At 39.0% G+C, this 20,362-nt stretch overlaps 3 protein-coding genes and 1 long non-coding RNA gene across 6 annotated transcripts; 2 read left to right on the top strand and 2 right to left on the bottom strand.

Moving 5' to 3' along the window:
• The first annotated feature begins 56 nt into the window (after positions 1-56).
• Positions 57-3,769, top strand: Cyce (cyclin E). Its single transcript, XM_076315819.1, has 3 exons — positions 57-1,030; positions 1,494-2,106; positions 2,190-3,769. The coding sequence occupies exons 1-3, from the start codon at positions 1,017-1,019 to the stop codon at positions 2,934-2,936; spliced, it is 1,374 nt and encodes a 457-aa protein (XP_076171934.1). The 5' UTR covers positions 57-1,016; the 3' UTR covers positions 2,937-3,769.
• A 430-nt stretch (positions 3,770-4,199) lies between these two features.
• On the top strand, positions 4,200-16,844 carry LOC143149550 (uncharacterized). Of its 3 annotated transcripts, none has more exons than XM_076317058.1 (6): positions 4,200-4,611; positions 13,716-15,456; positions 15,540-15,841; positions 15,921-16,144; positions 16,222-16,533; positions 16,609-16,844. In XM_076317058.1, the coding sequence occupies exons 1-6, from the start codon at positions 4,285-4,287 to the stop codon at positions 16,802-16,804; spliced, it is 3,102 nt and encodes a 1,033-aa protein (XP_076173173.1). In that variant the 5' UTR covers positions 4,200-4,284; the 3' UTR covers positions 16,805-16,844. The 3 variants fall into 3 exon arrangements, with proteins under 3 accessions (XP_076173173.1, XP_076173172.1, XP_076173175.1); XM_076317057.1 differs by having other exon boundaries at positions 4,203-4,611; positions 15,915-16,144; XM_076317060.1 differs by lacking the exon at positions 4,200-4,611 and adding an exon at positions 11,607-12,054 and having other exon boundaries at positions 15,915-16,144.
• On the bottom strand, positions 12,539-13,549 carry LOC143149553 (uncharacterized). The gene is made up of 3 exons (XR_012992821.1): positions 13,483-13,549; positions 13,141-13,344; positions 12,539-13,059 (listed from the first exon to the last, which is right to left on the bottom strand). It is a non-coding gene; the product is annotated as an uncharacterized LOC143149553 (long non-coding RNA).
• Positions 16,845-17,055: 211 nt separating the features above from the next.
• Positions 17,056-20,262, bottom strand: Mi (cyclin E-interacting protein minus). The gene is made up of 5 exons (XM_076317061.1): positions 20,102-20,262; positions 18,608-19,394; positions 18,252-18,527; positions 17,660-18,158; positions 17,056-17,575 (listed from the first exon to the last, which is right to left on the bottom strand). Exons 2-5 carry the CDS (start codon positions 19,384-19,386, stop codon positions 17,351-17,353), a joined length of 1,779 nt encoding a protein of 592 aa, XP_076173176.1. The 5' UTR covers positions 19,387-19,394; positions 20,102-20,262; the 3' UTR covers positions 17,056-17,350.
• Between the last annotated feature and the right edge of the window lie 100 nt (positions 20,263-20,362).

The raw sequence follows: 20,362 nt of genomic DNA, 5'->3' as shown, positions 1-20,362 counted from the left end.
GTACGATTGCACAGCAGCGCCGCGAATACACGGCCGGTGCCCACTGGTTTGGCGTTCCCGCGAAAGTAATTCATAAACAAGAGTTCGCGATTTAAAAGCATTATTCTGTGTGCATGTAACTGTTTCAAGACGTTCTTACACCTGTTCTATCTGATCTGTGCACAGTGTGTTAAAGTGTGACAGTATTTGCTTGTGTTTCGTGAAAAAGTCGCGGTATAATCGAGCGGGAAATATAGATGCGCAGTACGCGTGGGTGCCACAACTCCTCGGATTTATGCATCGTCTAAACGGAGTATTTCGTGTTTTAACGCGAATGTATCACATTGCCACGGTAAAACACGATTCCCCTGGTTAACGGGCTGTGATTTATACGAATTTCTACGATATTTTACCACGTAAAAGCGTCGCGACAACCAGGCGTCTGTCAAAGGACGCCAATGCTGCACCATGTTTGCATAGTCCTTAAATTCGACTCACGTACGCAAAAGCAATGATGTTTATGCATCGGAATTAAATAATTGGACTTTAAGGAAGCTCTCCTACGGAAATTTGGAATTTTTTTCCCCCTTTGAGGTTATGGTATACATATAGAGGGCGTGACAGTGCCAGATTGCAAGCAGGGGTTGGTCATCGTTTCGCGCGCTGGTCTCCCGCGCTTCGACTTCCACGTCCCTTATTTTTCTCAAGAATTACCGTTCTGTGATGTCTCGTGGCTTGAAATAATTTCAGAAAGAACTCGGATAAATTTTCGTGCTACGCAACTCGTCGCGAATGAGAAGTTATAATATAAAATATTGAATCAAAGGCAGCCAAGTATACGTGCATGATGGCGATCGGGTGCGTGTAAGCTTCGCGCGCTCTTTTACTTTTCGACATTTTCCTGGGAAAATCTTTGAGCGTACACGTTAGAAATTCAGCGGACGTTCGATCGAAGCATCGGCCAATTTGTGTTCAAATTAAAAAAGCCCATTCCCGGTTGAAATATTTTCTGAACACGTCGACAATTCTGCAGCAAGATGCCACAGACGAGGTGAGTGAACGACTTTCCATTTGGTCTTGATATTTTGTTCATTTCGCTTGATATTTTATTGTGAACATTACCAGTTTATTTAGAATGAATTTAATTAATTTAAGAAAGTTCCTGCGATTCTTGAATAAGGAAAAAAATGCAGAAATATGCGTGTATAACCTTTTTTAATTGGCATTCGTTTCTTAGATGCTTTAGTTACATTATATGAATAATATGCAACAAAAAATTTAATTTATTGTTTTATAAAGTATTCATGAGTAGCTACACTACTTTGTAATATATATATGCGATGTGTATAGTTTCAAAAAAATATTATGCGTTCTATAACGTAATTCTCAATTGCATTCCAAAAATGCTTTGCTCCATTATGTAGTGGTGTTAAACTTTGTTTATTCAATGTAAATTAATATTTATAAGTACTGTGATAATAAAAATAAAAAACCACTTTTTTTGGTCTATCCAGTTTACAGGGAAAGAAATCACAAACTTATTTACAAGGGGGCAAAGTAGTAACACAATCTTTAAAACGTAAAAGACGTACAACAGAAATATCTGAGGATTCAGAAAATGTGTATCCACCCAGTAAAGTACCGGCATTGTCAAATGTATCATACACAGAGTCTTGTCATGCAGTGCATTCATTAGAAAATTCATGTACACCACATCAAGTTTCACCATTGAAGGAGCAACAAGAGCCAGCCACATGGTCTGAATTACGAAGTGCTACTTGTTTTTTAACACCATCATCTTCTACCAATGTATCAAACAGACCTAGTCCATTGCCTTCATTTCCTTGGGCTGATGGTTCTCAGGTTTGGTCTCTCATGTGCTTGGGAGATCAAAAAACCATTACCCAGAGAAATCCACAAATGTTTCAAAGGCATCCAACATTACAACCACGAATGCGGGCAATTTTATTGGACTGGTTAATTGAAGTTTGTGAAGTATATAAGCTACATAGAGAAACTTATTATCTTGCAATGGATTATATAGATAGATATTTGTCTATTCATCAAAATGTACCCAAGAATCAATTGCAATTAATAGGTATCACCTGTCTCTTTATAGCTGCCAAGGTTCGCATTTTTTTTACTTTTTTTTTTTATTTTGTATTTAAATTAATCAACCAATTTAATGAAATTAACTTTTTCTTTTATAGGTTGAAGAAGTATATCCACCTAAAATAGCAGAGTTTGCATATGTCACTGATGGAGCATGCACAGAAGAAGAAATCTTGGGGAAGGAATTAGTAATTTTGAAAGGTCTTGGGTGGAATTTATCACCTATTACTGCTCCTGGCTGGCTTAATATTTATATGCAAATAGAATCTGGTGATTGGTCAAGACCAAATGCTTTTATTTACCCTCAATATGGAGGTCTACAATATTCCCAAGCAGCTCAACTGATAGATCTAGCCACCTTAGACGAAGGAAGTTTGAAGTTCCCCTATAGCCAGATTGCAGCAGCAGCCATCTATCACACACAAGGAAGGGAATGTGCCTTGAGGGTATCACGTATTCCATGGGAGCAACTTACACCTTGTGTCAAATGGCTTACACCATTTGCAATAACAGTGGCAGAAGAAGATTCTCAGTTCCTTTTAAGATCCACAGTACCACCTGTGGAGTCTCATTCTGGATCTGGACTTAGGGCAGCAGTGCCCAATATAGTGATGGATGAATCACATCGTATACAAACTCATGTAGTCGATTTAAACATGTTAGAAAGGGCACAGCAACGATTAGGGGATGAAATCCCTTCTGTTGATGCAAACGAATCTGATTCAAATACCGAATCTGGCAGACAGAGCCCAAACGAAAGTGGTCTCCTAACTCCGCCATCTAGTAGTCAAAAAAATTCAACCACACCATCACATCCTCCACCACAATTACATCCATATACATAATTAAATATCCACAAACACTTCATACTTTAATATGAAGTGTTTTGTTTACTAACTGTTGGTGAATGATTTTAACTAGACACAGTAGTGTATATGTCTATTAGGAGATATGAATTAAGTGCTTCAAACAGTCCTGCCTTGTGTAAAATCGCACACGCGCTACTAAGTACGGGATTGCATTAGTGCACGATAATGACAGCATACGCTGTGTGTTATCGTAAATAATACGGTGCTTCCCATTTAAATCCATTGTTACGTGCAATGGCACTTCTATTTGTAATAGTAAGACTTACAGTACAAGGTGTTAACCATTTTCTATAGTGTCCAAAGTGACACAAAATTAATTTAATATTACTTGTTTTATTATAGATGTTAAAAAAAAAGTGTCTTGTGTGAAGAAATGTAAACATACATGGAAGCCTATGGCTAAGTTCTGTGATTATACCCCTGCAGTGAAACTTGTTGCATTATATTAATATGTTAGGGTAAATTAATAATCATTACTATTACCACAAATCTAGATAACATTAGTGCCTGCAAAAAGTGTCCTTAAAGCAACTGTTTTTATTAGGTCTGAGATAAAGGAGAATTTTGTGAATAGTATTCTTTTATATAATTTGCTTTATTTTAACGCAACGTATTATAACAATGCGTTAACGAGCCGGGTGAATGTATTTTTATGTATATGTACATTGTGAGGTACTAATAATAAGTAATAATAAAAAAAAAAAAGTAGTGGGGAGGGTGCGAGGGAATGAATGCGAACGTGAAGTATAAGACTACTAATTATTGGATAAGAATGAAACTTCGTGAACGATATACACTGCCATGCATGTAGTGACGCGGTGGTTTATACACATTTGTATGAAAAATTTGACAATAAATATTTGTAAATCTCAAAATTAAATCTGGGATTTGTATTGTGAAACTATTGTAACACATACCATAATGCTTAACTGGATCTGTACGATAAAAAGATAAAATTCGTACGATAGGCCTACGAGATTCGTTAAATAATTTCGGGGACTCGCGAGACTATGCGCGCTGCTCGATAAAGAATCGAAAGTTGGAATCGATATTACCAACCGCGAAAACAGCATTACAGCGCCACGACGTTTCGCCGAGAAACGCAATAACGCGCTGCGATTGGTTGCCTCGTTCACATTCAAGTTGTCAAACGCCAGACGGCCGTTAAGAAAGCGGTTGCGTGCTAAACATTGTAACGGTGGCGGAATCGAGGAACCTGTTTGTTCAATTTCTACGTGTTTCAGTTATTTAAGTGCTCTAATATTGCATCAAACTTGCACGATTAAACGTGACGTGAAATGATCGTGAAACTTGCCATGAATGCATGGTCGAAGCAAGTCTTCTCTTTGTTCGTAGCGTCGTGGAAGAGAGTGTGAATGCCAACGCCGATAATTTCAAGTGTTCTCGATTTGTGTTGCAAAACGTTTCACGATATAAAGTGATTCCCTGTGGATCTATATTTGTTGGCGGTGCAGCAACGAATACAATTGATGAAACAGACAACGTGTCTAGGAAAAATTTAAATTCTATCGTCGGGATGTCAAGTCCAAGGAGCATTGGTGGTTCAGTTCGCGAAGGCACCCGGGTGGTGCTTCGAGAAATCACGGCATCCCTTCAGAATTCGCCTCCGATGCCACCGCCTCGTTGCAAGGTATTCATACATTCCTTTTTTCCCTGTATTTGATTACTCATTTCTACGCATTCGAATACGAACCCGATGTTATTTGTATGTTCAACGTTCTTATCTCCTTCCATCGTCTGTTTTTTTTTCTCCCCGTTGTGTTTTTTCCTCTGTTTGTATTGCTAACAGTCGCTAACGGCCGGAGAATCCCTATAAATAAACCTTGAATCTCCAGGAGCACCTTGAAACCAAAATAAGTTTCGCTTCTCGCGCGGGAGCATTTCTTTGACGTCCGAAAGGGATACGCACACTTGTGTAGAATTCACGGAATTATTTTGCGTGGAAAGAACAACGATCGTATGCATGTACTATTGCATTTTATATAAGATATCTCAGACAGAGTGTTATAAACTGGTTTCTCGAAGACCGTTATAGCAACAATATTTTTTTTTTTTATCGTTTTAAGGCTCACTGGACTATCTACTTTATTCTAGAAAAGGATGGGGTCATTTTCTTTTACATTTTATTGAAATATTTCTTCAGTTTCTAGTTGTCGATATCAGTTATCGAGGAAGTAGTTTATAATACCTTATGTGAGACACCCTGTATAACTGTAGATCATTCGCATGTTCGTAAATATTCTAATATCAATTACGCGTACGGAATAATAAACTAAGAAAAGTACAGTTAACACTTGATACGCAGGGCTACAGACCATTTATAACTCGTTCGTGAAAAATGTTCGCATTTTTCGCGCGCATGAAACAAAAACTGGTTTATCCCTTAAACCGGTTCTGCTCGGTGCTGTAAAAAAAAAAACGTTGCATTCCCGCATGCGCGTTTCTGTTTACGGAAATGGTATAGTATATATTGAATGAAAGGCATAATCTATTTATATTGAATTTTTTATTTACAAGTTATATTTTTTATTGCGATGTTACATTGACATCTACGTCTATGAATTTTATTCTTTATTTCTATAAAAAAAATTATGTAATTAGTCGATAGTGTGAAAATTTTTTTTATCGAATTCAAAATTGCAATTCAACTGTTTTAGTTTGATCATATTATTTTATACTTGACCGTAAAAACGTCGTGCTTAAAATATCTGTTCTGTTTAGTAGATTTAAGTTTCGATCGCGACAAAATGGATTATTTACTATAAAGAAGTTCGGAGAAAGCCCGTTAAAAATCATTTTCAACGGCCGCTTACAAAAGATGACTTAAAATGTATTAAACTACAAGTGTATGGTATCTTCTTTATCGCGTCAATTTAATCTACCATACATAGGACTCCATTGCGCTCGAATTACACTTAACGCGTTACTATCTCCACTCGAGAGAAAGTGTCGATTAATAAGGATGATTTTAAAAATATTATATTCTGTATTCATGATTTACAAGATACATAGCATGATAAATCTAACGATTTTTTTCTTTCAAATTTTAAATATTTATCTGAAATTTTCGACAAATTCGAAGGGCTTTAATATCTTCGATTCAATACTGTGTACAGATCTGTTAAACGAAATGTCATTCCATGAAACTTGATTCGTTATCGCACAATTTCGTTGCACCTGTTTCCACCTATGAATTTGCGTCAGGTGTCGCATGCATTCAGATATCAACAGGTATTGTCCAGCGATGCTTTAACGCGTAAAAAAGAATTACGTTTATTTTGAAAACTGATTTTAAGCATCGTGTACGATCTATTTACATTGTAAACTCAATACGTGTAATTTCGAAGCGTTTTCAAATACCATCGTGCCATTTTTTGGGGCATAAACGGGTTAAAATTTGATCTCCTTCATCGATCGAAGCTTAATTTACCAACGGAGTACTGGAGCCTGAGATTAACGAGTGTTCATGTGTCACTCCAGATAGCGCCACGCCGGTCGCACCTCTCGCGTGCCTCGAATCGTATCCCACCACTTCCATAGTTGGTGATCTTTGTAGCATAATGCCTGTGCGGCGTGTGCGCGGTTCGGCGTTAGAACAGCAGGGCATAGCAAGTGTTAGTACGCGTATTATCGTAGCAGAACGGTGGCGATGACTCTCTCGTCGCCGGTGGTTTTACTTTACGCGACATAAAAGCACGGTCCACGTTAAACGCTATCTAGCTGTGAAGCTGGTCACGGATTGCGAAATCGTTGTTTCGAAAGGTGAGGCGAGACGCTGTAGCGTTTTGCCAGTAGCTCAAGCTTCGTCGCGTGCACACACGTACATGTATACGTGTAAGTTTCGTCTCTGTCGCGCGTGCCAGTCAGTGGTAGTGGTGGATGTCTAGAGTATCGACTGGAGAATGCGTTGCGCTAATATTAGAATTTCGACCAGAGATATCTTCCGTTGATCGTCACGTTCGGTGAGTGCGTGGTCTTCCGGCGAATCTGTCGCAGAGGAGACAACCAGACTGCGTGGGTGATTCCTGTCGGCGCAGATGCATAGGTTTCTTTCGTTTCGTTTTAATGTCGCCGGATCGAATACAACCGAATTGGGTCCGTTCGATATCTATATGAATTCTGTTCGCGATGTTTAAAGTCAGCTCAAGAGAGCCAAGCACGGGGGATGAGAGAGACACACCCCTTCGAGAGGTGTCATTTCGCCCACTCTTTCTCTTTTTCCCTGTCATCGCGACCAGATGGGAATGACTCATGCCAATGGTGTGTTGTGGTCTCGATGATGTCAAGAACGCGCCGAATAAGGAGAGCGCGAGCTTCTCGAGTTTCGAAGGGAATTGCTTCTGATTGCATCGCTTCGTTCGCTTGAATGCCTCGGATACGGTGTGCTCGAGTGAACGCGTTCAGTTTATACCGTAGATTAACAAGTAAAAGCGCACGGTGTACTATAATTCGTCACGGTTCAAGGAAATGTCCTTATAACACGAAGCGGTTAGGGAGTCGTATATTGACACACGGGGGAATTCTGCCGCAGTCACGAGTGGGAATACTTCGTACTTGGAAATTAATTAGTACGCAGCATCTAGTATGGGGGGATGGCGCGAAGGAATAAGGAGCAAAGAACATTTTTCCATTTATCTATAAAGATAAGAACGAGTGTCGCAGAAAACAAAATTTAATACACTTTTGTATTATCAGGTGTAGAGATATTTTTTGTTCGATAGTCACTGTTCGTCGGGGTAATCGAGGTCATGGATATTTTTTAAAATTCTACAGGAATATTTTTTTTGTCGTCGATCGATCGGAATCGGGGTCTTTAAATGTCGAAAAATTTCCAGCGGTCACGAACGTTTCTAGTGCACCGTTCGTGGATGTTTCTATACCTCTTTCAATCGATTTCCCGCGACTCTACTAATCGAAGTTGCTCCGTTGCTCGTTCGTGCAAGAATACGACGAACGCGTATCGGTCGCTTCTGTTGCCAGCTGCATTTCGCAATTGAATATTATCGCACGCGAACAATGTACACCCGTTTAAATAACTTATTTTTCTTGTTTCGTTGCATTGTTACGGTTCGTATTTTATTCGCGTCAGTCTGTTTACATTATGATGTCAATCTGCTGCGTGCTCTTGAAAGCCCCTCTAATTGGTATGCAGAGATAAAACAGTCATTAACGTGTTAATTGCCTTGTTGCGCGCTAGCCTGAGTTCGATGTTATGCGCTTCGATTATTATTTCCAACGATAGCGTAGATCACCTTCTTTCGATTTAAACGAATCTGAGAAGAGAATACCCCCCCACTCCTTGTCTCTCGTTCCGTGCGTGCGTGCGCGCGCGCGCGCGCGTGCATTCACATGCGTGTGGTAAAGCGATACGATTCTAACGGATCACACTATCTATTCAGCTCACGCACCAAGTGCTTTTGATTTTTCATTGTAAATTATAATAAACTAAAAAATTATTAACCGAGTCAAAATAAGATAATTGTTATTAGCAGTGGTCACGAATGGCGATTTATTAGCAATAGATTAGCGCGAGTGTTCAATTGCTCGATTCAATGTTCCGATACGAATAATGTATTAAAAAAAAATGTATGCAATCTCATTTGCTGTAAAACGATTGAAAGAAAACCCGTTTCAAGATTGAATTATTATTCACGCGACAATATTTAGTTCCGTGAAACGTGGACTGAAACGCAAATACTAGTATGCGTGCGCACAGCGGTTAGCGTGCAGGATTACCGCGTGGTTTACATGTTCTACTTTCTAAATGCGTTTGTTTCCTGTAAAAGGAGCAAAAAAGAAAAAGAGGAGGGAAAAAAAACCGCCTAGAATTCACGCGATAGATTCGATCGAATATCATACGGAACCTCGGCGTCTTAATTAGAATTTATCGCGTCCATGGGAATAAGACGATTTGTAATTGGATTGGGCGCGAGCCGTTAACCGTTATTTAACAAGTACGAGCGCACTGATCGATTTTTGCGATCGAGATTTGTCCTCTCGTCGGTCGGTGGTCGACCAATTTGTCGCATCGCGGCGAGGTTTTTCGTTCCTTTTTTATTTTTGCGCCATTAATCGGGCCGAGATAGGCTCCTCCCGTGCAATTGAAACGATAAGATTCAGTAGCGCAATTAAATACAAAAATACGAAAAATAAATAAAAACGGGACTTCTCTTACGCCACGTGTAATAAACCGAACGTCTTCCAACGTCCACGTTGGAATTAATCGAATTGGTAATTAATTTCGAAATACATTTGTACGATTTAAATGAGCAAATTCTTCGGAGTCGGTGAGTCGCGAACACGGCCGCGAGATTAAAAAGTAACTTCGTTAATTTCTCTTCGTACGCGGTTCGAAATAATAATTAAGTGGAGTCGATAGGAAAACGTAGAGCACAGTTTAACGACCAACGCGTACCATTAAATTGTACTCGTGTACAAACTCTTCCAAGTAATCTCAGATTTTTTTAACAGTCGTTGGAAGACTGACTAGAAACGAGACATTCCACGAGTGAAAAGCTTTTTATATACATTGCGATAATGCGAACAATGGCTCTTTGAAGAAAAAAAAAAAAAGAAAACAATTGATTCCGTCCGGGGGAGCTTGTTTAGCAGACGTGGAAACTGGAGCAAGCTTGACACGGTTGTAAAAATGAAAAGCGGGTGCGACGAAGAGGAAAGGGTGGGGGTGGGGGTGGGGAGGAAAAAAAAATATACAAAAGCGGAAAGGGGTGAATGACAGACGAAAGATGTTTCGTGTCGTCGAAAATAAGCGTGTCAGGGGCGAGGATGCATAGGTGGGGAAGTGAGAAAGTTCACTACGTGGGGTTCCGTGACCCGCGTGTAAATATGGGCTCGTATCGGTCGTCAGTGACAGCCGAAAGTGGAGGTCCTTTGGTTAGTCATGGGGAATTTCGTCCGCAAGGTAAACTTCGCGACAGACGGTACCGGATCGCGGCGAAAAGCTTCGTTTTACTTCGTTTTACTTCGTTTTAGTTCGTTTTACATTCGCGCTTACCGAGCGTCGGGTCTCCCGCGATCGATAGACCAAAGATTCGTTGGAAATCAAAGCTTTACGTAAGGTGCCCCCGCGCTGCACTCCGAATTTCGAGCAGAGTGTTCTCCGCGTGAAATAATTACACGGCGCTCGAAACGAGCCTTCGCGTATATTAATATCGTTGCGAATACTCGTATCGTCCTCGGGTAAACGAATTATTTAAAAACCGTACACTTAACGTTTTCGACGTTTAACACGCTTACGGAACAATGTAAATCGTAACGCGTGTATTTTACCGCGAAAGAAGAGAAGAATGTGTTGAGTAATAAAAAAAAAAAATAAAAATAAAAAAAAAGCGAGGTAAATTTAAAGGGGAGAAAAGCGTGTCAATGATAATCGACGGGGAAAAGAATTTCGATTGCAATCGTTTTTACGGTAGAAAAACGGTATTGTTGTGTATTTCGATTGCGTAAGATTTTGAGTAACCAACTGTGACTCACGTTGTTCGTCATAGACGGTGGTACGTGTCTTTTATCTTGAAAAGAAAAGAAAAATAATGTGAACGATGCAAGTTGAGTAATCAAACACGAGGTAAATTTAGAGAGAAAAGTGTCTCTTCGACAATCTTTGGAAAATGGAATTTTAATTGCGGTAATTTTTACGTCGTATGCGATAGAGAGAAACAAACGGTATTTAATTCTTTGTTATGTATTCGGTTGGATAAGATTTTGAGTAACCAATGAAGAGACTCGTGTTGTTCGTTCTTCGATCGGGCTATTTATACGTGAGAATTTCTTTATTAATATCTTCGAGTCGAGCGACTGAGCCTTTTTTAAACGGTATCGGTCGTTGTTCAATAAACGTATACAGAGAATCGTCGTTTCTCGAGCGTGCACTCGCGATCGAACATTGAAAGAGAATGCGAGATCGTTTCGAACCGCACCGTGAAAATACCTAAAGCTCCTCGATGATCGAGCGTCGATGATTTCGAAACTGTGGTGTTTCTCGCGACGAGCGATCGAATCGTGCTAGAGACGCGAATCTTCGACGCGAGAGTAAAGGTCACTTGAGTTTCGAAACTCAATTTTGTAAGATAGAGATCCCCATTTAGAAACTCGGTTTCGCGCGTCTCTTTCGAAAGTGCACGAAATAGTGCACGCTTGTAACCAACGCGATAGAAACGGAAAGGGAATTAATCGTCGATATTTGCAAACGAAAGCGCGGCAAGAAATAATGAATCGCAGAGAGATTAATCGAGGCACAGTCGAGTGCGCGCCTCCCCCACGACGAACTTTCAAATTCGGAGTTTTCTCGAAAACATCGCGCACTTTCGTCTCGGTTGTTCGCGGGAACGATGAAATCGTTTCTTCTTTCGACTCGCACGAATCGTCGACCATTGCGGACGAATTCGCCGCGAATTTTAATTAAAAACGATCGAAAACGGTTAATAACGGTTAGAAACGATCGAAAACGGTTAATAATAGTTAAAAAGACCAAAAACGGTTAATAATGGTTAAAAACGATCGAAAACGGTTAATAATAGTTAAAAACGGTTAGAAACGATCGAAAACGGTTAATAATGGTTAAAAACGGTTAGAAATGATCAGAAAGGATTAAGAAATAAAATTGAAAGAGGATTATACCGAGCGACTGGATCTTCGGAGGACCGTCCTTCGATATACCACGGTTTCGTTCTCGCGTGACGATCGGACCGTGGAACAGTGTCGATGGTTCCCTGTGCGACTTTTTTCCGTCTCGACTATGCGAGCACCGGTCCGCTCATAACTGTTCTTGGCATCGATACGCGGCCGAGACTGGCGCGAGATCCAGCAAAACAAAATCCTTCTCTCTCCGCCCCTATATTTTATTATTAGTCGCAGCGAAGAGGCGAATAGTTGCGCAATTCCTGAAAGAAATCCGCGAGGTTCGCTTAGGCGTCAGCTGATTCGTCTCAGTGAACGACGAAGAACTGGCCGCGCACAGTGAACTTAACCGTGTTCACGCGAAATGGAATATATCAATAAGCTGCTGCATCGCGCTGCCGCGATCCCAACAAGGACGTTGTCGCCCACGCCACCGGTATTTTGCGACAGACTCGAATCTATTTGTTTCTTTTTTTTTTTTTTAATCGAGAACTCAACGTTGCAACGACAACAGGGTCATCGACGACGTAGATTGTTCAACGGTGTTGAAATAGATTCGTAAATCGAATCTTCGTTACGGATAGATTGGAAAAGAATATTCTTAATTTGTCGCCACACTCGGATCTATTTTTTTTAATCGAGAACTCAAGTTTGCAACGAGAACAGGGTCATCAACGACATAGATTGTTCAACGGTGTTCAAATAGATTCGTAGATCGAGTCTTTGTTACGGATAGATTGGAAAAGAATATTCTCAAAGTTTGTCGCCACACTTGGATCTATTTTTTTTAATCGAGAACTCAAGTTTGCAACGAGAATAGGGTCATCGACGACGTAGATTGTTCAACGGTGTTCAAATAGATTCGTAGATCGAGTTTTTGTTACGGATAGATTGGAAAAGAATATTCTTAATTTGTCGCCACACTCGGATCTATTTTTTTTTATCGAGAACTCAAGTTTGCAACGAGAACAGGGTCATCGACGACGTAGATTATTTAACGGTATTGAAATAGATTCGTAGATCGAGTCTTCGTTACGGTTAAATTGTAGAAGAATATTCTCAAAGTTAAAGATTAGAGAGTGTCGACACTCGTCGCAGTAAAGTGTCTTCTTCGAGAGGTGCTCTTGTGTGATTTTCCTGTCGTTCTGGATCCTGTCTAGAATTACTTGGTCTCTATTGGCAGGTCTTGCTACGAAGGAAGTCGTTTGAACCGATAGTCTGATGGGTTTTTCGGAGCTCCATTTGAGATTCCAGATGCGTTCGATGCGATCACGTTAGTATAATGTTCGAGAGGGAGTTGCCAAGTGCTTCTTCGGGAGCTTTGTCGTCAGTTTGTCGCGTTTGAGAATCGTTTGGATTCACAGAGGTGTTCAACGGTTGGTCTTCGAAGATAGTTAGTCAGGATCGTTGAAACTCCTGTATTTATCGCCAATCTCCAAGTCTATGGATTCAGAAGGAATGCATATAACTTTTGTAGGTTAAGGATAATACACGGATAGTTGTAACCGATGGTTGGACGAACCGATTTCCAGTGACGCTGTTATACTTCCAAGACTCGTGGATTAAGAGATGTTTCTCTATCAGCAGTGGCTGGTAGAGATTTATAGTCCACTTGAGAATCTTGTGAATCGAGGTTGAAGGGTTTGGACCCCGTTTCCAACGAAGTAGGACGGCTACAGAGTTTTTTTTTATGTCGATTAAGGCCGCATTTGGTGGCTCGTAGTATCTATCGCGGAAGAGTAAAAGATATCAGCATTCTCCAGCTCGTGGTAGACAGAGAACCGAGTAAAACTCCTTTGGAGCTACTTAAGTTCAGTTACGAACACTAGGGATGGTTGTCCTCCTAGTCTTGAGGAGAGAGTACCTTTTTCGATAACCAATCCTGAAGATTCATTCCGGTAAAACTCCTTTGGAGCTACTCAAGTTCAGCTACGAACACTGGAGAAGGTTGCCCTCCTGGTCTTGAACAGAAAATATCATTTTCGACAACCAATCTCGTAGATTCATCCCAGTTTCCCAATTGTAGATCCTTCCACTCGTATTTCCAAGCAAAAATTTCCTTCAATTCGAACTGATACATCATTTCCTGTCCAACAGAGCGGCAACGACGGTTCACTGCAAAAGACAGCAGAGCATGAGGTGAAGGTCCGATTCGCCCGGGAGTTCGCCGACGTTGGATCGATCACCTACTCGGCCCCAGAGTCTCTCTCCTCGGCCAGCAGCTTCCAGAGTCTCAGCAGCAGCCTCAGCACTAAGAGCAGCAGCGGCATATGCCCAGACTCCGTACCTCAAAGTCCCAACGAGGTCGCGGACGTCTCCTATACGAATTCCAGTATACCAGGTGTCGAAGACCTGATCCTTGGCTGCGCAGACATACATCTGAGCAGCGAGGACTCGTACAACGCGCTTCAAATCAGCCACGAGCTCAGTCCGGATCAGACGTTCGCGTCAGCCACCGACGACGGGCCAATCACTGACATCACCAGAGACATTATCAACGATATCTCGTCGGAGAACCCCGAGAACGTCCCCCAAATCGTCGCGGATAGCCCTCCGAGATCGTGTTCGCCGTTGAAACGCACACAGGACATTCAAGATCAACCTATTCCAGTTGTTCACAACGCGGTAGAGACAGAAGAACCGACAGAAAGACCGGTTTCTCCTAATAGGAGCAATGTTGATCTGACCAGTAATTCCCAAAACTGTAGTCCCACGAATGTTGAAGAGCTTCTACTGCCGCACAGTATCGTGGAGGACTCGAATTTAAACCCTACAATCTATTTGTCGACTAGCAAAGAGGAGCTGAAGGATTCCCAGCCGGAGGAACATCCTTTACTAGAGAACACTCGGATTGAAATCGAATCTTTGATAGTAGAAGATATACCTTTTTCTATTGCAGACTCTGCAACCTCAGTGTCTGTACTAGTAGACCATGTGGAAGAGCCACCGTTGCCTACTATATCCACGACATCTTTATTGAATCTTACAGACTGTGTAAAATTGAGCGAAAGCGACACTCAGGAAGTCCGGGACAATGTAAAAAGTCCATTGATCAGATCATCGTCTCCTCTTAATGATACGTACGAGGCTTTAATCGTTCCTTTTCAGGATGCATTAAAGAGTCCTGGTCAGGAGATTGAAGATAAACATAGCGGTCAAGCAGAGTCAATTTCGCCAAGTTTTTATAATGTTACAAACGACGGAGAAAGTTGTATTGTTCTGTTAAACGAGGCTTCTTTTCTAATACCGAAAACGCCCGAAACTGAGGAAAATTTGGAGACCGATATTCACAAGGAAATTGAAAGTAGTATTATCCTATTAAACGATATAATACCACAAACACCCGAGATTGAGGAAAATTTAGAAACCAATATTCACAAAGAAATTGAAAGTAATAATACATCTAATAACGTTAAACTTTCTCCAAAAGTAGAGAGCCAGGAGGCAGATGTTTCTCTTTTGGTTAGGACAGAAGTAGACGATAATAAATCAGACGGATTTCTGGATTCAAAAGGAACAGACGTCTTGGACGAGTCAGACCTTATAAATGTAGTAAAGGAAATACAGATTGAAAAGAAGGAAGAAGAATCGTTCGAAGAAAGGTTAGATAGGACTCTCACTTTCGAGGATACTTCTTTGAATACAGAAACTGTACAAGAAATAGAACAGTATACGGAATTCAAGCCTCAACGGCAGAGTACCACGTTAGCTTTACCCACAAAGCAGCCAAATTTCGATGAATTGAAATCTGCTGCTGAACAGGTGGCCGATGATATTTTTAAAACTACATTGGAATTCTCAGAAGAAAGCGACGGTTTTATTAGCGCCACATCCGAAAGTGAGTACACGCCGCCCTCCAATCTTAAATTCGATTGTTGAATTGTTAATACACATTCAGTAATGACAATATTATATTTGCAGTATTCCAAGATCCCACAAGCTTCGATTTTCTGATAAACCACGGCAACGCGAAGACTACAAACCGCCTAAGGACCGAATCTTTGTATGTAAAGTTCGACCCATTGGTGGCGAATATCAGTATGCTACCCCAAGGGAATACTTCACCAATAAACGAAGAGCAAAATGGCAAAACTGAAAGCACACCGCCATCTATAAATACGCCAAAACGTAATCCTGCCATAGCGGCTATAGACAGGCTACTTTTTTACAGTCCTCTTTCTACCAGTATGACGCAGAAAACGGAAGAGCCTCGAGAGAAAATTGTGAATATATATTGTTAAGTGTTTTCATAAATTTTGTATGCATTTATTAATATGTGAAACGATTATGTTGTAGGAACAGTCTACGGAAGAACCAAAATCAGACACTCCACTTGTTAATGATATTAATATGAGTAAAGAATTAGAATTAGTAAGGGCGACCGTACTACAACTGGAGGAAGAACTGGAGAAGCAAAAGAAAGAATATGAAGCAGAATTGGAAAGACAAAAGAACTCTTTCCAAGAAAAGATTAACAAGGTACAAGCACAAATGGCGCAAGAAGTGAAGAGTAAATTGCAGATGACGTAAGACTCTTGTTACCTGTAAAATATTGCTTTTCAAATGGAATAGGAGTAGGAGGATTAATAGAAATTGTTTACAGGGTCGTAGTCGAGGAATATGAAAAATCGATTAGTCGACTGCTCACAGAGAGAGAAAGGGATCGTACGAATTTCGAGCAAGAAAAGGCGAAGCTACAAGAGGAACTGCAAACCACGAATGTTCATTTGGCGAACACTGAGGCTGCTTTCAACGACGTTCATCAGAAATACGAGAGACTCAAAGGAGTCGTATCCGCATATAAGAACAATGAAACAGTTCTAAAAGAAAGTATCCAAGAAAATATGGAAACTATAAAGAGTTTAGAAATGCGATACGATCAGCTGAAAAATCATGCAATGATTCAGCTCGAGAAGTATGTGACCAAATGGAATGTAATTGTAATTAACTAAAATATGACCCTTTATATATCTTTCAATAAATATTTCAGGGCTAACTTCGAATTGGATGCCATACGAAAACAGCACGAAGATGAAACAGTCAAACTTCATGCCATGGTCAGAAAAGCAGAGCTTAAAAGTAATTCACTAGCTGAACTGGTGGAGCAGAAAACTAAAGAGAACAAGGAACTGACCCAAATATTGGATGAAGTAATTGCCAGGGTGGGTCATCAAAACGCGGAATAAAAAAGCGGACGAATAAACGAGTATCGCGACTGCAATGCGATTAGTCTTTATTTTTTTACTCGCCCCCTTAACGTTTTAGATACAACCATATACTAGGTATGATTGATATATAAGTATATATGCGTTGTTTCTAAAATTATTAATTGCAAATTACGTTTTTGTTTCAAAGAAGCACCTTTTATTAATTATTTATAAGTTGTGAAATATATATATATATATACTATTTTACCGCTAATAAAAAATAGGCATACTTAAAACAACCTTTCGTTTATATTTATGCAATAAAAAATATAATCGAATATTGGAGTATTGACTCCACAAATAGTTCTTAACAGTCACGCGTTATGCGCCAACAAATTGTATGCAATTTGTTATAATACATTTCAAATACATCTCACTATATTCAGTTAAATAAAATTCACTGTTTGTATGTAATACTATCTTAACATACACACATGCCAGTGTTCGATTATTTATGTTTTGCTGATAAATAACAAACTTTGCGCAAAGTTGAGTCAATTTTTGTTCTAGCAGTAATGAGTACTGTCAGTCCATTGGTCCTGCCTCAATTACGAATAAAACGTGACTTTTCGCTAGTTTTAACATACGATCGCTTGTACTCCCTGGCTTGCGGGGAATATTTCTATTCTCAAGATCAGGCATATATTTCTTTATGGTCCGCGCTAAGTTCGTAGCGTAGTGCTTGAATTGTGGATGAGTCATACCAATTCCTTTACTTCGTAAAGCCTCTGCTACTGCCCATAGCAATTTCTGAAAATTTCCATTTGCATTATACCATGTGATGAAAGACGATTATTAAAATAAAAAGTTTTAAATATTTAGAAAAATATTTACTTTTCTATGAGTGTCACTGAGTTCGTTTCTTCCTTCGGTTAAAGATTGTTTATTTTTTTCAATTATATTACTAGACGAGTGCCTGTTCCATGAAGATATCGTATTGTTATGCAATTCGTGAGAGCAATCAAACGACAAACTTTTTGGCCACTTCATTCGTGGGCCCTCTAACTCATCTTCATTTTTTCTTTTCCTTGTTTCGTCGACTTTTTGTATTACTTCATAATCATTCTCTTTCGTCATTTGTGTAAATAGCGCACGTTTAATGCTCTGAGGATTCGACGCAGATGTGAACAATTTGCTCGGCCCAGCTCGGTCAGGAGGACTTTGAAAGAGAGCACGTTTTGATGTTTCTATCTTTGACTTTAACGGACTAGGTCCATCTAAAACAAGCCTACGAGCTACTTTTTTCTTTGTCGAACTCCTGGGAGTTCCTCTTGGGCTTTTACAACGTGGACTTTTCCCCCTTGGACTTTTTCCTTTCTTAATAGTGGGTTTCCTTGATTAAAAGAGAAAGAAAAAAGAAAACGTTTTCACTTTTCATATTAATAAAATCGCCTTAAAAAAGAGTGTTTCAAACTTAATTACATACTTAATATTTAACACTAGAAGTTTTTTATTATTCAACGCTAATCCTTGTAAATTCGCGCTAGAAAATGTTCTTCGCCTTCGCGTCAAGTGACTTAATCTCTTTCCTGGACTTTGACCATTATCGCGTTTAGCTAAAAGACTTCTTTTTTTGGCACTTCCTGGGGCTGGCTTAGAAAACCAAACAGTACAAGTAGATTGAGTCTCAGCCCCTATATATCTTTCACATAATTTTATTGTAAGGTTTTCAAACTCTTCTACTGCTTTATTTCTATTGTAACTAAAATTTTATAACACATGTACATTAAAATATTTTTAAAAAGATATAAGTTGAATAACATTGAATATTAATGTACTCACTGTATACCATGAAATTTATGATGATATGCTTCAGGCCATGTCAAAGTGGAAACTTCTTTCTCGTCAACAGTGTAATGAAAAAGCAATCGTTCTTGTATGGGAGTAAAAGATACATGTGTTGTTTCATTTTCATTTGTAGGTATTTGTATTTGTTCAGTGCTCAAAACTTTTGTTGTACTTTTATTATCATTTAGTGCATCATTTTTATCATTAGAAACTACTTGTTCTATTCTAAAATTATCGTTGCAAATATTATTTTTAACATCTGCTGTATCTATACTGTTACTAACATTATTTGGATATTGTGGATCACAAGCATCAAAAGCAGTAGATAAATTTCTAGATGTGCTTTTGGCGCGTTGGTAAGAATTGTTTGTACCAATGTTTTCTTTCTGTTGCTCCGGATATTCTTCATTTATATCTTCCCGTAATTGTTTCCCTGGTAACATATTTGGTGTCCAAAACAAGTGGCCATTTTCATAAATACGCAATAGCAATTCTGCACAGTCAGTTCTGCAAATTGTATGTTTAGGTGGTGGAGGTACACCGCTTAAAAGTTTATTAATTTTAACTAATAAATTTTGATCAGATTTAGCAACCAAGTCAGCTTGAGAAAGTTTTTCAGGACTAGCTTCTAATGTCACTGTTTCTTTTCTTAGTGTTTCGTTAAACTGTTTGTTATCTTCATTATCACTATCAAACATTTCTGGACTAGAGACATTTGGAAGTTCTGTCTCAGTTGCAAGACTTCCATTTCTGTTAAAATAACAGAAATCCATGGCATTGTCTATAAAATATAAAGATAATAAATAAAATAATTGGGAAAATCTCATGATACTGATGATATACAATATCAATTATCAAGATCCCACAATTGTGGCTATAACATATTTTAGTCTTATAATAGTGCTTAATGCATTATATGTACAAATAAGATAGAACACTTGAGGAACTTATTAATAAAGAGAAGTATTACTCTCATTAACAATGCAACTTGAGAATAAATACAATACAATGCTCAAATATATTTAACTGTAAACAAAATCTTTTTCTTTTATTATTTAACTATTCAAATGAAACTAATTTTTTAAGTTTTTTTTGTCATTTTAAAAGTACTGCTTTATCTGCATGTCCTTTAGTATCCAGTAAGCAGTACTTTAAATATTTTTATTTTAAGTAATACTCATTTTCAAATATGACCTTACACACGATGCGAACTACTACGAGGAGAACGTTATCTAACCTTGCACATAATTACATGTAAAAAAAGCAATTTATGGAAAAGAACGTACCACAAGTGTCTAAATTATTTATATCTCGCTTACACATTATTCGGTATTTAAATAATATTTGGCACCTGTTATAAAATACGACTGGTCTGTTACTTTGTTACACCTACTGTGTAAGTATTGAAATGTAGATTGCATTTTAAAACCAAGTAAGTGGAAAAATTACTCGCGCGTATACAACGCGCATAAATTTAAATGTACTTACGTCTTTTAGTTTATCAACATTCGTATATTTTTCACTCAATAATTCACTGGCTAAAAGCCAAATTCATCTGTTTTCTTTTTCAGAAGCAAGAAACATCTCTCGATATGTAGCACTGATCTGTATGTCATATACTGACGACAGACATCCCATCTTTAAGGCTGATTTTCGTGTCATGTATATTGGTGACATGTATGAAATTAATGTTGTTTTACAAGTAACCTTTTAAGACAGTTACCTTTTATATACTGAATGTTCAATCGA

This window comes from Ptiloglossa arizonensis, chromosome 7 (genome assembly GCF_051014685.1).
Source record: "Ptiloglossa arizonensis isolate GNS036 chromosome 7, iyPtiAriz1_principal, whole genome shotgun sequence".
In the NCBI taxonomy this organism is placed as follows: domain Eukaryota; kingdom Metazoa; phylum Arthropoda; class Insecta; order Hymenoptera; family Colletidae; genus Ptiloglossa; species Ptiloglossa arizonensis.
This window is presented reverse-complemented; position numbering and strand designations above follow the sequence as displayed.

Excerpts from the sequence above, each read along its gene's own strand:
- Cyce (XM_076315819.1), top strand. Across the intron at positions 2,107-2,189 it reads GTCTCTTTATAGCTGCCAAG|GTTGAAGAAGTATATCCACC; the intron begins GTTCGCATTTTT and ends TTTCTTTTATAG.
- LOC143149550 (XM_076317057.1), top strand. The coding sequence starts at position 4,285 with ATGGTCGAAGCAAGTCTTCTCTTTGTTCGTAGCGTCGTGGAAGAGAGT. Across the intron at positions 4,612-13,715 it reads TGCCACCGCCTCGTTGCAAG|AGCGGCAACGACGGTTCACT; the intron begins GTATTCATACAT and ends CCTGTCCAACAG. Across the intron at positions 15,842-15,914 it reads AAGAGCCTCGAGAGAAAATT|GAACAGTCTACGGAAGAACC; the intron begins GTGAATATATAT and ends ATTATGTTGTAG.
- Mi (XM_076317061.1), bottom strand. The coding sequence starts at position 19,386 with ATGGATTTCTGTTATTTTAACAGAAATGGAAGTCTTGCAACTGAGACA. Across the intron at positions 18,159-18,251 it reads CTTCTAGTGTTAAATATTAA|GAAACCCACTATTAAGAAAG; the intron begins GTATGTAATTAA and ends CTTTTAATCAAG. Across the intron at positions 17,576-17,659 it reads TCAGTGACACTCATAGAAAA|AAATTGCTATGGGCAGTAGC; the intron begins GTAAATATTTTT and ends GGAAATTTTCAG.